This window comes from Triturus cristatus, chromosome 6 (genome assembly GCF_964204655.1).
Source record: "Triturus cristatus chromosome 6, aTriCri1.1, whole genome shotgun sequence".
NCBI classification, from domain to species: domain Eukaryota; kingdom Metazoa; phylum Chordata; class Amphibia; order Caudata; family Salamandridae; genus Triturus; species Triturus cristatus.
In genome coordinates, this window is record NC_140589.1 from 298463185 (window position 1) to 298481780 (window position 18596).

General features: G+C 48.5%; 1 protein-coding gene across 2 annotated transcripts in view; it reads left to right on the top strand.

Annotated features, from left to right (window-relative positions):
• The window catches only part of NBAS (NBAS subunit of NRZ tethering complex), a 2067161-nt gene that overhangs the window by 611599 nt on the left and 1436966 nt on the right, over positions 1–18596 (top strand). For both annotated transcript variants that reach the window (XM_085610668.1, XM_085610669.1), the window contains exon 17: positions 8906–9057. In XM_085610668.1, the coding sequence (XP_085466794.1) occupies positions 8906–9057 (152 nt within the window). The remainder of the gene's footprint in view (positions 1–8905; positions 9058–18596) is intronic.

Below are 18596 nucleotides of genomic sequence, written 5' to 3' on the forward strand. Positions count from 1 at the left end.
CCTTACCCTACAGGAATCCTGTGATATGCGCGAATGGCAATTTTTCAGATAACTTGCAGCTCCATCATGCTATGCACTGCTATATCCAGAAACGAACTCCCTGACTTTAACCCACTCAAACCCCAGCTTTTAATGAGGGAGATGGACCAGAAAAAGGTTTTAGGCTTGATGTACAAACTGTCCTAATAAGAAATCATAAATTTCATCAAATAATGTTTTGCAATTTCTTATTAGTAATCTACTAGAATGCATTGGGTGGAAGTGGGTCCAATTTGCACACAGACTTCTACCGAATGCATTGGTATTTTGTGAACCAACCTAGTTATTAGAAGGTTGGTTCACAAAATACTGGTTCGTTGTGGGTCTCAATTCGACATCTCATTAATATGCATGAGGTAGGTCGCAAATTGAGGACCACGACAGTTGGTTAGATTCACAGGCATGGTGGTCTGCTTGGGGGTCAGCTGACCACCATGTCTGAGATTTGCCTTTAAACAAAGCAATTATTTATTTATTTACTTTAAATGCAGCCCTCTTTCCTTAAGAGAAAAATGGGATATGTTTAAAAAAGAAAATGAATAATTTTACAGGCATTTTTTAGATGCAGGTATTGGTCCCATAGACCACTGCCTGCTGCTAAAGTATATTTTGGTCGACATTCACAAATATTCATAATGGTTATCATTTTGGAGTTAAAATATTCATTTTTTAGTGACCGGATTTCGGTGGAACAGTAATACGCAAGTTAAGGAAGTGTTATTTGGAAGGGACCCCGTTTACATGCCCCTTACAAATTCCGATTCTCTATTTTGTCTGAAGCCCAAATTGCGCTTCCGTAACGTGTTACTGAATTGCAATTTGGGATTTATACATTTAAAAAATCCCCCTTCGCAAACGCTCAGATTTGATCTTTGCGGCTGTAAAATGGCTTTGTACATTACCTTTCTTCCTATACTGCTCCTTGGTTATTAATACACTTGATACCTTTGAATTACTCCTATCTGTATTGGAGAGGGAGGTGGTGAGCTTGCAGAGGGATGTGGGTGAACCCGCAGAGGGATGTGGGTGAACCCGCAGAGGGATGTGGGTGAACCCGCAGAGGAATGTGGGTGAACCTGCAGAGGGTGGTGAACTCGCCGAGGGATGTGGGTGAACTTGCAGAGGGATGTGGGTGAACTCCCAGAGGGATGTGGGTGAACTCCCAGAGGGATGTGGGTGAACCCGCAGACGGTGGTATACTTGCAGAGGGATGTGGGTGAACCCGCAGAGGGATGTGGGTGAACCCGCAGAGGGATGTGGGTGAACCCGCAGAGGGATGTGGGTGAACTTGCAGAGGGATGTGGGTGAGCTCGCAGACGAAGACTGGCAGGAAGCCAAGATGGCCCCAATAGAAGTGACTATCGCTGCCAATTTATAATTAATTAAGCTGTGATTCCGCCACAGGATTTATATCACCTGCCTTAAACTCTGGCGCATTGGGAGGATCACGTCTCTGTTGCCTCCGGTGTAGGAGTGGTATTGAAGACATCATTCATAGCACATGGTAATGGAAGGGTGTTTTCCACTTTTAGGTGGGCTGCTACGATAGACCCTAGAACCAGACCCCAAACTCAGTCTCTTGCATATAGTGGCTGATGTTGACTCCAGTAGATATACAGCCCCCCATGGCCCAAAGAGAGGCGGGGATAGCACCCGGGACTTGAGTATTTAATAATTATCATGAGATGACACTGCCTACTTTTATTGATATTGACGATGTGAAGAGACTGCTTAGTTTTGCAACTTTTTATCACTGTCATTGTGAGACAACTTGGGTATTAGACCCCTAACGTGGAGCAATATACAATCCCGAAATGGCGATAGTTTATAGTTTAGTTTATATTTTATATAGCGCATGAATCACCCCCGAGGGGGTCTCTCGGCGCTTGCGGAGCTGTGAAAGATAGGCGGTAAGATGTTATTCTAAAAAGAGGATGGTTTTCAGAGTCTTTCTGAATTTGAGGTAATCAGAGCATTGTCTTAGGGGTAGGGGGTGTTGGTTCCACGTTAAAGGTTTTACCTCCTAACCGTGTTCTTTTTAACCTTGGGATTAGCAACAGGGATTTAGAACGAGATCTCAGGTCTCGTCTGGGGATATATTGGTGGAGCCACTCCGCAAGATACGGAGGGCCAGGACCCCACAGTGCCTTGTGCATCAGTCAGCAAAGCTTAAACTTCACCCGTTTCCGCACTGGCAACCAGTGAAGTTGTTGAAGCAGAAGTAGTGAGGCTGACCTGTAGGGTGCCTTGGCGACTACCCGTGCTGCGGTATTTTGTACCACTTGCAAACGGCTAAGGGCGGTCTCATTTGCGGCGACCATAAGGGCATTACAGTAGTCCAATTTGCTCAGTACAAGAGCCTGTACAAGTGTCTTACGGAAAGGGTCCGGAAGGTAGGGGAGGGCTTTCCTCAGAAGGCTCAGTGCCTGAAAGCAAGCGCTGACTGTATAGGAGACATGGTCTTTCATGGTCAAGGCCTCGTCAAGACGCACACCAAGGTTTTTGCTGTCATTTTAGGGGAAGGGGCAGAGCCCAGTTCGGTTGGCCACCAGGTAGGTGACCACAGAAGGGGAGCATCTCCGAAGAGAATAATTTCTGTTTTGCTGGCGTTCAACTGGAGAAAGTTGCTCATCCACTGCGCGATGGCCAGCATACCCGAGGAGAAGGATGCTTGGGCTGTCTGAGAAGATTTGTCAAAAGGAAAAATAAGTTGGGTATCATCCGCATAGGATACAGGGATGAACCCGAGTGTTCTCAGAAGTGAGGCCAAGGGGGCCACGTAGATATTAAACAGCGTAGGGCTCAGACAGGAGCCCTGTGGCACGCCCTTGGTCAGTTTTTCAGTGGTGGAACGGAATGGGCCCAGATTGAGAGTTTGGGTACGGTTGGAAAGGAAGCTGGTTACCCATTTCAGCGCCGATCCCCCCAGTCCTGTCTCCCTTATTCTCCCGAGCAAGGTCTGGTGGTCGACCGTATCGAAGGCGGCGGAAAGATCTAAAAGGACCAGGAGGGTAGACTGTCCTTGATCTAGCGCGAGCCTGATGTTGTCAGTAACGGCTACCAGAGCGGTTTCCGTGCTATAGTTTGCACGGAAATCCGATTGAGACGAGTCTAGGTAGCCAGTTGCTTCGATGTGGTCGGAGAGGTGTTTGTTCACATGTTTTTCAAGAACCTTACTCAGGTAGGGGAGGAGGGAGATAGGGCGTAGGTTGGAGAGGTCGTCCATAGGGGCTTTGTTGTTTTTTCGCAGCGGAATGACCTGGGCCGCTTTCCAGATGGAGGGTACCAGGCCTTTTTCAAGGGAGGAGTTGAGTAGGGGACTGACGGAGTCTGCAAGCATGTGAGCAAGGGAGGCCGAAATCTTTGCAGGCATGACATCTAGGGGAGAGCCAGATTTGACCTTGCACATAAGTGCTATGGTCTCCTCACGTGAGAGGGGAGGGAAGGTCAGCAGAGTTACACGATCAGCGTTGGGGATTTCGGGGGTATCGGCTGACGTAGATGTGTGGCATGATTTTGGGAATTTGTCGTATATGGTATTGATTTTTTGTATAAAGAAAGAGCTAATTTTATTGCAGAGAAACTGAGAGGGGTTGTCGTCTAGATCACAAGCTTTGGGGCAGATAAAATCTTTCAGAATTTTATAGAGAGCTTTGGGAGTGTTACCTGCCTGACTCAGCTGCTGAGCTATGTGGGATCTGCGGGCCTGTTTGATGTCATTGTGATATAGAGTAAGAGCGGCTCTGTACTTCTTTGTCGGTATCACGGTGGATGCGACGCCACCTTCTTTCCAGGTTTTTGCAGCGGCTTTTAGTCTTGCGTAGGTTGGGAGTAAACCATATGGCCAGGGTACTTCTGGGAACTTTTGAACAGGTCTTTAAGGGGCAATCGCGTTAATGGTCGCTAGGGCCGTAGTATTGAAGAGAGAGAGGTTTTCTTTGAGGTTGTTGGTCGGGGGATACCTGGGCGGTGTGAAAGCTGAGGGAAAAGACTCAGGGCTGATTTTATGCCACTGTCTGTAAGAGAATAGAGTACGTGCTACGATTGTGGGGGGCGCGTGGAGCCGCTGCGCTTGAGTGCATGGTCCGTCCAGCACACAGGACGTGGGGCTTCACAAGTGAGCCGAGGAGTGTTAGTGAAAATGATGTCAATAGTGTGGCCTGCTGAGTGAGTAGGGCCGCCATTCATTTTGGTAAGCTTCAATGTAGATAGGTCGGCAAGAAAGGATGATATTTCAGGAAGCGCAGAACTTTCGCTATGTATATTAAAGTCTCCTAATAGTAAAAAATTACTAGTGGAGATTACATGGGGGCTATTATTTCCATAAGTTGTGTGGAAAAATCCGTGAAGGGGCCCGGAGGCCGATACACCAGTGCCCCTCTCCATAAGTCGTGGGGGACCACTTCCATCCTAAAGATCAAAATTTCGATCTGTGCATTAGTGCGTTGTTCGAGAATCGTGATTTTTACGCGCTCGTTATGAATAATAGCGACCCCTCCTCCAGTTTTAGACTGCCTGTCGAGTCTTCTGGAATGGCGACCGAGATTGCAGGGCCACTAGTAGGTTTCAGCCATGTCTCGGACAGAAAACCCACATCGGGCGATTCGGTGTTTAGTTTGTCTCAGATCTCTGTGGCATGTTTGGGGAGAGATCTTATGTTACCCAGAAACCCTTTCCAGGTGTTGCGATGTTTAGAGGGAGCAGCCTTGGGGGTCGGGGTATAGCTGGTAGTGTCAACAGCCAGGGGGGCATAGGTAGCTGTGACGAGCTGCCCAGGAATAAGTGTTGTAGGGGCATTTTGTGGGATTTCTATGGGGATTTTGCTGTGATGTCTGCATTGAATGCAGGAAAAAGGCCCTTCCAGATATTGCAGCCCCCCCATTGGGGCACAGCAAGCTGGGGGAATGATAGTTATCCAGAATTAGCCGGAGCTCTGCCCCACTGTATGCTCCGGGAACCATCTGCTTTTAAGCAGTGCGGCAAGAACTAGTGCGCTGACCGCCCCCCCCCCCCTCCCCCGGCCGGAAGTAACTCCCTCCACTCAATCGGGACAACCCGTGGTGGACCGGGGAGAACGGCTCGGGGGAGGAAGCGCAAGGCAATTGCAGTGACAGGTAGTATTTTCAATTACAGTTTGTTTCTACACAGCAAGTGTTATCGCCGCAAATAAAAGGAATAAAATATCCTAAAAGCAGTGATATGTTTTAAAATAACAGTAAAATAGTTCAGACCACAATGGGGAAAGAGGAGCAGCGAGCACACCGTACCGAATGCTTTCAAGTGTGCGTCCGCCGATAGCTATGTGTTACTAAAATGTTACTAAATGCCAATAACCTTGTTTCATGCTGCAGAAACCTGAAAGGCATAACCCGGCCACATAAATGGACTTCCAAAACTGATGGGACAATTCTGCCGATAAATGGTCGACCTTGAAAGACACTGCTCACACACAAGGAAAATAAAAAAGATTCTACTCACATACAATAAAAGAAAATAGAGATAGAACGAAGCCACAGATAAAAGCAAGCAATGAACCAATACATCAAAAATATGTTTTAAAAAAGATAAAGAGCTAAAAGAAAACAAAACCAAAACAGAAAGGAATAAACAAACCGAAAAATAGAAGTTGCAGAAAAAAAGAAGTAACTACAGCCCCACTTTCAGCCGCAATAGTTCTACCAATGCCACCGGCAGAAATAGAGCGCAGACATCAAATGCACAGTGGCGGTTCCTCCGCTATGGTGGAGGAGCATCACCCCACTGCTTTCAAGCAATGGAAGAAGATTGTTATTATAATTTTATGTTTTTGCTGCTTTTCGGGTGGGTGGGCGGGCCGCTCTGCTCTGGGGGCAGTGGTGGAGTGGTTTACCCACTCCTAAGTGCGCAATGACTGTTTGGTCGGCCCTCTCGGGCCACCCAAACCAGTCATGCGCACATTCCCCATCCTCCTTGCAGGCTGCATTACAGCCTGCGTGGATACAATGCCCACCCCTCCAGACCCTGGCTGAGTGCCGTGTCATGGCACTCAGACCATTCACAACCCTGCATTGCAGCTTTGTGATTGGCTTAGGGGAGGGAGCCTGGCTGCCTGCTTCCTGTTCCTGAAGTCAGAGGAAGGAGAGCAGGAGGGAAACTTCACAAGCACAATATTTAGAAGGCTACCACCATTTGATGTGTCAGACACACAAATAATAGGACCAAGGTGAGAAATGGAGAAGCAGATTCTAGCCTTACTTGAAAGCAATTTGTAAATGGTATTCAGTTAAACAAGAAGAGAAACACTCATTAACAGTAGGTGGTTCTGTAGATCAATTATTAGTAACTTATCCTCCGGATCATTCTCAAAAGTATGAAGGCAATCCTAAATGGTTTGATTGCTGAACAAATTTTGGCAAGCAAAAACATACGCAGTGAATTAGCAATATCACAAGGAGAAATTATCTTAAGAAGAACATGAATTGTGATAACATAGTAACTATATAGATGAGAGGCTTGATAGCACTTGAAGGTCATAGATTCTTAGTGGCTTCACAGAATTTCATGAGTGAAACATTCTGGTGCCTCGGGTTGGATTCTCTAGTTGGTCAAACAATAGATTGGACACCCATATCTAAGCACTGGGAAGCCTGACTCCCTGGAGAAGTGAATTATGCCAGAAGCCTCAGACAGGGTCTGGTCCACTGTGGCTGTAGATCTCTACAGACCTTCACACTGTTTTTGTTTTTTATTGTTGATGAATGTTCATGCATCATGATAATATGACAATATAGTTTCACATCTGGCTCCTCTATACTTACAACATTGAATTAAGTGTGCATAAACTGGGAAACACCCAAAGCGCTCCAATCTGAAAATGGGCCATCGTTTAGTGCAGCCCAATTTCGATGTTCCATGAATCATTTGTGCATTAATCACAGAAAGTTACACTGCTGTGGCCATAATTCAATGGTTTGGCTGAAAGATTTAGGACAACGATCAAGAAGGAAAGCCATTGAGTTAAACTCAATTTTCAGTACATCAAGCTATATATCAAGTTTGATTTGATTTAAGTGCAACTCCACATACACCCATGGGAACATCACCTTCAGAACTCATGTTTGGTCATGACAGACAGACCAATCGTCCGCAACTGAAGTGTGCTAGTCATCCTGAACATTATGTTATTGCGAAGTTTCAAACATCGTTCAGAACTGGCTCTGACTTAAGCCATGCCGTTGAGGCCGGTGCCTGAGCCCTATTCGTAGGGCCTAAGACTCAGGGAGGAATGAGTGGGGTTGCTGGACCCTGAAGAAAACCAGCCTTATGAGAAAGGTAATCTGGACTGGTGTGAGGATCCCAGTGAAGCCAGTGGACTGGATGCTTCTCCAGATACTGGCATGATTTCTACCCCTATCGTGCCTACGGAGGAGGGAGCGTCCTTCACTATGATGGTACCGAGGGCAGCAGACTTCCTTGACCTCAGTCTACCCTCACAGGCATTCAATAATAGAGGTGCTGCAACTGGGATAGTGCCCCTGGGTACATCTACTCCCGCTCAACAAAGTCCTCACAGAGGTTGTACTTGGGACTTTGGTCCAAGTCCAACACAGGGGCTCCTGTGAACAGGATAAAGGATGGAATACACTTGGGTGTATACAAAAGCATTGAATGCTTCCTAAAAATGTGGGGCGGCGAGTCCTTAGTTCTATGTTTTATTTGAGGTGTTTGTATGGTTTGGTATGCATATTCATGAAATCTATATTTATAAAGAACAAGTGTACTGTCTAAACAATAGCTAAACATAGCACTAGGAATTCTTTTTTTTTGCCTTTGCATGGCTGCAGTTTGTGTTATTCCAGACCCCAACATCAGTTCCCACCTCATAGTGCATCCTATCACATACCAACTAGATACTTCGTTTTTACACTTTCTCTTTTGCGTGTAGACGATACTCTAATTTCTGACATACTTAAAAACTAGCAATTGGTCCCAATCAAACCTCGTGACAACACTAGTATCTCCCTCTTTTTCCGTCTGTAGGTAAATCGTATTCCTGTACGCCTCTATACCCCTTCTCAATTTCGATCTATATTTTGTGTTCCTTCAGTTCCCTCAACTGCATTCCAATTAAAACAAATATTTCATAATTGTGGGTGAGTAATGACAAAAAAGGAACATTCAAATCAATTTCTTGGCCATCTGAACAGAGCTAGCTTGCTTTGACTATCAATGCTGGAGATTTTCTTAGGTTCTCTTTTACTGTTCCTTGCATCTTGCCTATGCTTCTTCGGCCCCAGATCTTACTGTTGAAACTAGACTTCTAAGTATCTGCGTCCCTTACCCCTGAACTAGTCTGGTGGAACGAAAGACAAATGCCATATCTTCATCAGAATCATCCCTTGACAACTTATTTAAGTTTACGAGTCAATAACCAGAAGGAAATGGGTAGGTAAAAAAGGTCTTGTGGTTCTTATCTACTATTACAATTCTCATTTCAATTTACAATTACTGTTAAGCATGTTTTCCTACAGTGCTTCGTCACTAGATAGCATCAGCACAGCTTCAAGTAGGAGAACCAACTGGAAGGGCATGTATAGTATGGTTCTGACTGAATGGGCAACTTGCATATTTGGAATTGGTGTAAATAGATTTAATTTGACTTCAAGAGTATTATATATACATATATATATATATATATATATATATATATATATATATATATATATATATATATATATATAAATATATATGCATGAGATATACTTTTGTCTGTACACATAAGTGAAAGTTCTGCAGTAATCTTCAGATTATCTGTCAAGATCGTGCTTCATGCTGTTGGAAGTCTGTGCACTTTGTTGTAATTATCATTATTAACTGTTTTATGCAGAGTAAAATAAAGAAGAGATCCTGGGTTCTTCATGAGTGCATCGAGAGAGTTCCAGAGAATGTGGACGCTGCAAAGGAATTGCTCCAGTATGGTCTAAAGGGCACAGATATTGAGGCTCTGATTGCAATTGGAAAACGAGAAGATGATGGAAGGTTTGTCTGGAAATGAACATTTCTAATTCTGTCTTTAATGATAACTCTTGGTCGCTGATACATAACATCAGGTTGCTCTAGAGAAGAGAATAATGGTATTGACTCAAAATAATGCTAAACTACTATTGTTTGTGATCCTAGAGACAAGTTGATCACAGGTTTCTGTCCAGGCAGGAGAAAGTTAGCATGCCATCAATTAGAGTAAGATAAATTGAATATGATCAGGTTCAGTAGTTTTAAGCACTTACGCACTTACTATATTAGCCCCTAAGGCACATCTCATTTCTTTATTAATATTTTATTATTCTTCCTCTACTGCATTAACACCTCTTCACATACTTTCGGCAGGTGGAACGGGTGGGAAAGCATATAGTAGGTGTAGGACTTTTTGGCTAAAGTCCTTAAACTTTTTGCTTTCCCCCTAGACCTTTTTTCTGACATGATGTTGCCATCTTAGATGCTTTGGACACTTTGCCACTGCTAAACAGTGTCAAAGTGTAAGTGTTCCTTCTATAAAGGAATGGTAATTGGTTGTCCATGATTGGTATGTTTGCCTTACTAGTAAAGTCTCTAGTACAGTGCACTGTGTGTGCCAGGGCTGGTAATGCAAATGCTACTTGTGGGCCTGCAGCACTATTTGTGCCACCCCCGCAAGTAGCCTCAAAAAGGGAACTCAGGTCTGCCATTGCAGGGCCTGCACGCAGTTTGTTAAACTGCCATGTTGTTCTGTAAAGTGCATTCACTTGCCAGACCTTACCCTTCCCTTTCTAGGCACATCAGACACCCCTATGGTAGGTCTAGGGTACCCCCTGGACAGAGTGCAGTGCATGTGAAAGGTAGGACGTACTAAGGTGGGTGTCATGTCCTGACAGTGAAATAATCTCCGTTTCGTTTTCCACTGTTGAAAGGCCATCTTGCCCATAGTTTGCTCCAGCTGTGGCGGGGGATCTTTTGGGTGCGGTGGTCCGTGGTGGGTTTCCGGAAGGTGAAGTGGATGCAGCGATGGTCAGTCCAGTGGGGTTCGGTGGTGTGGCTGAAGGTGACGTGGGGGCTTGCGGAGAAGATGGGATCAAGCGTGTGGCCAGCGGAGTGGGTGGGCGTTGTGACGAGCTGTCTGAGTCCGAGGTTGTCAATCAGTGTGGTGAAGTTGGTGTTGTTGTTGTTCTCGAGGTGGAAGTCCAGGTCTGTAGGAGGATGTAGTCTGTGGAGGCAAGGGCGTGCGTGCTGATGAAGTCGGCGATGGAGTCGCTGAACTGAGTGCCGAGGTCCGGGGGGTCTGCAGACGAGAGTTCCTCTGAGGGTGGTGTTGGGATCGGTGTGGATCTGGAAGTGCAGGTGTTCGGCGGTGCTGAGGGTGTCGTCGGTGCTGGTCAAGACCCTGAGGGTGTTCTTGTGGATTATGGTGATTCCACCTCATACACCGTTAGTGCGGTCCCTGCGGGAGATGTCGGGTGCCGAGGAGGCGTTTATCCAGGTCTCTGACAGGAAGGCGGCGACCGGAGAGGATGTGTCGAGCAGGTCCCAGAGTTCGCCGGCGTGTTTGCGGCCAGAGCGAGTGTTCAGTAGTATGCATCTGAGGTGGTTGCTTCCTGTCACGGGCGGTTAGGCGGCTCGGAGGCTGGTGAAGCTGCAGCTCCGGCAGGAGAAGGGTCCTTTGGTATGCTTCGGGGCGGCCAGGAGAGTTATGTATCAATGGGGTAACCCGGTAGACCACTGGACTCGGGTATAGCTAGGTACACAAAGAATTGTCACAGTGGAAACAAATTTGGAAATGTAAAAGAACATACATTTGTTAGCAATTCAAACAAATTTAGCGACAACACCTATTACTTGCATGTATGATCATCATTTAATTGATTATCCAAGTTTTCAGTCAAACAGAAGATCAGCAATTTAAATCAAAGCCAAAAACATCACAATATCAACATTTTCAAAGATATATAGGTGTAAGGTACGTGATAGGTGCAAGATTTTGGGATTAGTGCAGGGCGTTGTGAGGGAGGGAGGTTGCGAAAAATTTAGGAACATCCACAATTCGTTGAAGAACCTAACCTGCCAGTTAAATGGCCACAAAATTTAAATCAGACAACACAGAATAAGACAGCAGTTGTACATTCACTGACAATCTCCTGTGTGGATTGAAGATAGAAGTAAGTCGACGTTTCGACCCCTATTAGAGCCAGCAAATTGGTTTGCTTGGGGTTGGGGTCTTCATCAGGACCAGGGAAAGGGCTTACACCAGCATCAGCAGCAAGCATCAAGCCCAAGCAAACCAATTTGCTGGCTCTAATAGGGGTCGAAACGTCGACTTACTTCTATCTTCAATCCACACAGGATTAAAATTTTGTGGCCATTTAACTGGCAGGTTATGTTCTTCAACGAATTGTGGATGTTCCTAAATTTTTCGCAACCTCCCTCCCTCACAACGCCCTGCACTAATCCCAAAATCTTGCACCTATCACGTACCTTACACCTATATATCTTTGAAAATGTTGATATTGTGATGTTTTTGGCTTTGATTTAAATTGCTGATCTTCTGTTTGACTGAAAACTTGGATAATCAATTAAATGATGATCATACATGCAAGTAATAGGTGTTGTCGCTAAATTTGTTTGAATTGCTAACAAATGTATGTTCTTTTACATTTCCAAATTTGTTTCCACTGTGACAATTCTTTGTGTACCTCGGGGCGGCCAGGAAGCAGGTGTGTGGTCGTCCGGTGTTGAGTGCGTGGAGGGTGTTGCGTCGTAGCAGCGTCGGGTGTTGTGGCGTTCGCGTGGGGCAGGGGGTCTGGCGCTGGGAGCGGTCCAGGCGCAGATGAGCGCAGACAGGCACGCCTTAGGCGCGCCAGCGGCGCACCCGCCATGTGTCCAGTCTGCGGCCGCCATATAAGGGGAGGTGGGAGGGAGGAGTAGCTGGGAGGTGGGAGCGGGGCGTCAGGTGTTGTGGCATTCGCGAGGGGCAGGGGTTCTGGCTCTGGGCGCGGTCCAGGCGCGGATGAGCGCAGACAGGCACGCCCTAGGCGTGCCAGCGGCGCACCCACCACGCGGCCACTCTGCGGCCGCCATATATGGGGAGGTGGGAGGGAGGAGCAGCTGGGAGGTGGGAGCGGGGCGGCAAATGGGCGAGCAGGGGGTGGGGACGCAGCGGCGGGAAAACAAACTGGAGGTTTGACCGGGCAGAAAATCAGAAGGGCACAGTACAATGCAAGAGGAATAAGGGGGAAAAAAACAGAATAAAATGGAATACAACACAATAACAGAACAAGCATTGGCATAGCCAATAGGTCTCGCTTTTGGGACCTTATAAGTATTAGCTATGCAGCACAATATCCTTGGTGCAACAACATCAGCAGTTGCATGGCTGAACACTTATAAGGTCCCAAAGGCGAGACCTATTGGCTATGCCAATGCTTGCTCTTTTTACTACTGAAAAGTGTTTTAGGGAGAACAAACTATTTAGAAAATATCAACACATGACATATCACTGTTTTAAGTCTGTAAAAGTATTGCCAATCCACAGGCAGGAAGCCTTCACATTTCATTTTGTCGATCGAAGTACTCGGTATTGTAACGGTTTCAATTAAATATCTGGACTATTGGGTTCTAGTTTGACTTTATAAGTAAGGCATGCACATTTAACAATCTTCTTTCAAGATCAGTGTCATGTGAACAGTAGGCAAAAGAAAAGTAGAGTGCATTTTTCAAGGCGATGTTTCTCTATTTTTTCAATGGAAAGTTAAAGTAATGTTGCTGTACAGAAGAAAGCAGGAAAATGAAAAATATGGCATTAAATGGCTGGAAAGATGCAGTAATAGGAGTGTAAGTAAGACTCATATGAGAGAGTCTCAGCAAGAGAGAGAGGGCCATGGGGCTCAATACAGCTGGATGTAGAGATGAGAAGTATTGAATTGTCCATTCACCATGTCACGATCTTCCGGTTCTCCTCAGGATCGGGGCGATGCTCAATGGGGTCCCCCTCCCGACCTCCCCACACTCTGATTCTAATGTCACAGAGTGTTGCGGCGATCAGGCGAGGGAAGGATAGGGTAGGGTCAGCGTGGGAAGGGACACCTGGAAAACAAAAACAGGTAATTAATAACCTCTCAGACCCTCACTACTCTCAGGTGGTCTCACTAGTTCCGCCTCCTACCTGGTAAGACGTGTCCCTGCCAATCGTTCCTCTAGTATACCCAGGCGTATCTCGCAGACAGCGGCACCCGGACCTGTGCCAAAACCAACAAATATCAGAAGGTTAATTCGGTCCAATCACACCCTCCAGGTCAAAGCCCTCCACTCTCCCGTGTCCACATACGTACCCACTCCTATCCCCCACTCGCATGTAATCCACAACTGAAGAAAGAAGGAAAGAAAACGAGAGAACCCTTTCAGTCAAGGTTCTTCTACTAGTCCATGGAGGACCCGTATCACCAGAAAAGCAGGAAAGTCAACACGGTACTCCTCCCTCTTGGGAAAGTCTCGAACTCCTCTAACAGGGGGCCCGGCTCCACCTCATTGGCTGCCAGAGGGCCGCTGCATCAAGGAAAATAAACTAAACAAACAGAACGTACTTGGCCGGCTCCACCCACATGGCTGCCAGATGGCCGTGAACAGTCTCTAAGAAAAACACAAGCCCCTGCCACTGTTCGGGCTGCCGTGTTAACACACACGGCTTACCTGCTGCCAGTAGCTGATGTCTGCTTGGCTCGCGACGAGGTTGAGGTGCGCAGTCAAGAAGCACCCGGAGCTCCTCGCCTGAAGTCCGCTAAGGGAAAACGCGCGCGGCGGGGTTGAAGGTGCACAGAAGGACGCACCCGAAATCACCTCGCCAGCTCTACCCTCCTACGACTCCACTCCGGCCGTCTCAGAACGGTTTCCAGCTCTCGGAGCACTCTCCCAGTCCCAGAAGAGCTGCTCACCAACACTGCCGTCGGACGCTGACGGCTTCGCTCAGAATCCAGAATCACGAACAACGTCCTAACGCGTTGTTCGTGTTAATAAAGCCTTTCGCCCCGCCCCCTGGGTCCGGGGCAGCTGGGGCGTGTAGTTCCGCTGGGTTCCTCCGCGCAACTACGTAGGCGCCCTGGCTCTCAAACCCTGACACACCATGATCAGGTGGCAGTTGAAGGTCAGCGAGAAGAAAATAAATCATATTCTCATGTCTTAGAGCATGCATGAAGTCTAAATTATAAAACATATCTGGCTAAGAAACACGATGAGGGTGACATACCCTGTAGGCTCTTGGCATAGCTGATTCTATCCAAGAAAAAAGGAAGCCCCCGTTACCATTATTCATAACAGCAAGAGAGTGGAAGTCCACACGCCATGAGATCAGTTGTGATTTTTATGACTACTATGCTACACAATACAGAAAGGACACCAATGTTACTTAGGCTGATATTTAGGTTTTCTTGGATGGGGTGGGGATAGTTCACCTGACAAGTTGACCTTCTGTCATAACCTGACAGCACAGGAAATCAAGAGGGCGATCCGCAAGCTGGCCAGAGGAAAGGGGCCTATTGCAGATAGATTACCTGTAGTTTTATGGCGCATTTGTGAACGTACTGGCACCAGAAATAATGGAGATGTATTTTGCAGAACAGGATAGCAGCCTGCTACCACATCCTACTAAAGAAGTGCTGATAGTTTTGCTTCCAAAATTTGATTGGGATACCCAGAAAAAAAAGTAATATAGACCACTTTCCATGCTCAACATAGATTATAAGATAGTCAGCAAGCCTTGGCCTATCATTTGCTCCCTCTCTTACCTACTGTAGTACACGTGGGTCAGACTAGGTTCTCACTTGGTCGAAATAAGGCTTCCAACATCAAAAGGCTTTTTTATATAATGGAGCAAACCTCTTCCACTGTGACATGGTCAGCTGTGCAGTCAATTGGCTGTATGTGAATGTAGTGTTGAATGAAGAGTTGAAACACAACGTACTGGGAACAGTACTATCAAATGGCAAACTCTTTTACAGGTTGAAAAAACAGCCAGGGTCCATACCAGTTAATTTCTGATAACAACCGTAAGGAGAAAGGGATGTGGCGTGAATGCCTCATACCCCCTTTAATTTTTGCACTAATGAGGGATAGCTTTGCAAATCTGAGGTGTAGGATGGATAGGTACTTTGGTGTCACCATATCAGACATACCGCACTGAGATAGCACTCTTACAAGAAACTCATCTGACGGCAGGGGAGGTGGACCGACTACAGAGAAAATGGCGAGGCATCATTTGTGGCACGACCTACTCAGCGTTCGCTAGGGGTGCGCTCGTCTGGATCAGACCGGGGGTACCCTTTAAAGAGCAAAACAGACTTGTGGATAAAGAGGGCCGCTATGCACTACTGACGGGACTGTTAGAGGGCCGACAACTGATGATAGGGAGTATATATGCCCCTAACACAGAGCAGGAGAGTTTCTGGGGCAAGCTCACCCACATATTGGCCCCCCACACATCGGTCCCATGGCTTCTGGGAGGGGATTTCAATTGCACCCTGGATCCACACCTCGACCGTTCACACCCGCCACAGGCCCACTCGCCAGCATACAAACAAGCCACGGACCTACGCAACTGGGCAGACAGATGGGGACTGACTGACATTTGGAGAGCACGCCATCCCACCACGAAGCTGTACTCCTTTCACTCGATCCCACACGATCTGAGGGTCCGATTAGACAGATTCCTATGTTCCGCGTCGCTCCTATCCTCGGTACAAGAGTCGGACTACCTAGGTAGAGTAGTGTCGGATCACGACGCACACACGGCGGTCCTCAGGTGGACACCCCCTCACCCCCCAATCCCAACATGGAGGATGCCCCGAGAATGCCTGACAGACCCGGTATTCCGCCAAAGCCTAGAGGAATTTATGCAAGGCCACTTTAGACAAAACGATAACACGGCGACCGCACGATCGTTTGAATGGGATGCGTTCAAAGTAAGCGCCAGAGGCCACTGCATTCAACAAGTAGTGGGGGTCAGAAGAATGCTAGATAGGACACTGCAGGGGGCGGAGACCCGGCTCGCGGAACTCTCAAGGCGAGTAGACCAAGGAGCCGCCACTGAGGCGCAACTCTCAGCGGCCAAATCCTCCCATGCCTCGGCGATGCGAGATCTGCGCAAATATAACTTTCGAGCATATGCAGCTCGGACACATAGGGAGGGGAATAGGGCTGGATCCCTGCTGGCTTGGCTAGCCAAGCAAGACACAGTGTCGCGCCCAATCACTGAAATCCGGGCCCCGGACGGGCAACTCAAAAGTACACAGACGGATATCCTACACGTCTTCCGCACGTACTACGCGACCCTGTACCGCTCCCCACGGGACGAGCCCTCGGGAGACCTTACCCGATTCCTGGATGGCTTGATTCTACCCCGGATCCCCCCCGAGATCGGAAAAGATCTCGACAAGAAACTCAAACCGGTCGATGTGAAACAAGCGATTAAAGCTCTGGCACGCGGGAAGGCACCGGGCATGGATGGATTCCCGGTCGAGTACTACCACACGTTCGCGATGATCTTAGCGCCGCGGCTGGTCTCCATATACGAAGAGGCGGTGACCCGCCAAATGCTCCCGGACTCAATGCGGACGTCGATGTTAGTGACCTTCTTGAAGCCATATAGAGACCCCGAGCTCCCGGCGTCCTATCGGCCGATAACACTTTTGAACGCGGACTGCAAGATCCTCGGGAAAATCTTAGCGGATCGTTATAGCCAAATTCTTCCCGCACTGGTCCACTCGGACCAGTGTGGATTCGTTCCCCGGCGAAACACCTCACATAATTTGCGTCGCCTCTTCCACATTCAGGATCAGACAAAAGAACGATATCCCCGGGCGGCATGTCTGGTCCTGGACCTGGAGAAGGCGTTCGATACCCTGCTGTGGCCGTACCTCTTCGAGGTTCTGCGGCTCGTAGGTGTGGGGCCCACGCTACTGGCCTACACCCGCCTGCTGTACAACGGCCTCACCTCCAGAGTGCGACTCGGCAAACTCATATCGGCGCCGTTTCCGGTGACCCGCGGAACTAGGCAGGGATGCCCCCTCTCTCCTCTCCTTTTCGCCCTAGCCATGGAGCCTCTGGCAATACGACTACGACGGGAGGGGGACGCATGGGGGATACCCATAGCGGACGTTACCCACTGTGTGTCACTATATGCGGACGACCTCCTGATATATGTCCGTGATATCTCGGCAGACCTCACGCCCATTTGGGCAACGTTGCGAGAATACGGGGAACTCTCGGGACTCCGGGTCAACTGGGAGAAATCGTCCATCTTCCCTTTGGGCGCCCGCACGGAACCCCTAGAGATCACGTTGGGCGATCGGGCGTTGCGATGGGACGGGACGGCCCCCAGATACTTGGGGGTACGCCTATATCACTCCCCCAGTGACCTCTTTGAGGGGAACCACCGGAGAGCGCTGACAGGGCTGCGTTCGGCGGTAGGGTTCTGGAAGACATTGCCGTTAGCCCCTATAGGGCGCGTCGCTCTGGCAAAAATGATCATGGTCCCAAGGATGCTCTACTACTTCGCGAATCTCCCCATCATACCGCCACGTTCCTTCTTCCGGGAGCTAGACACGTTGCTGACGACCCTGATTTGGGGGGGCGGTCGCCACCGGGTGGCGCTGCGTACACTGTACCTCCCCACGACCGCTGGCGGCCTGGGAGCGCCATCCTTTGAATCGTATTTTCTCGCGGCGCAGCTCCAGTGGCTGTCACACTGGACGGCGGAGCGACAGGTGGGGGAAACGATCACGGAGGGCGGCAAACTTCCTCTACCGATGATCCGCCGGCTGCTCATGCCGGGCTCCAAACCGGCACGTACACACCCGCTCCAGGTTGCTATAGCCCGCAGATGCATGATGCGGATACACCGCATGTCGAGGGGCCAGCCGATATATTCCCCTCTGCTCCCCCTTGTGGGCTTCCCCCGACGGAGCGGATACTACACTGCGGAGGCCCTCCGAGTGTGGACGGAGCACGGGGTCACTGAGATGGAGGCACTGTTCCAAGAGGGACAACTGCGGACGTACGCACAGCTGGTGGAGTGGCATGACCTCCCTCAGGGGAAGTTTTTGACACACAGACAGCTGCTGGAGAGTGGCGGCCAATTCTGGCATACACGCGATGGGGAACCACCGACACACCCGGTGCTGCACACAGTGCTGCGGATGGGGGCGGGCAACCACCTCATCACCTGGCTATATAAAGCGATCCGGGAGCTCACAGACGTCTCCCTAGACAAACTCCGAGAAGCGTGGGAAACCGACGCCGGCAGAGTATTCAACGACGCGGAATGGCGTAAAGCCCTGGAATCTCCTAAAAAGGTGTCCAGGAATGCGCGTTTTAAAAATATCCAATTTAATATCCTACACCGGGCATACCTCACCCCGGACAGGCTCCACCGGTTTTACCCCGATACGCGATTCGAATGTCCCCGATGCCACCAAGTAGACGCCGATTTCAAACATATGTTCTGGGCCTGCCCGTCCATACAATGTTTCTGGGGGGGAGTACACCAAGCCCTTCAAGAG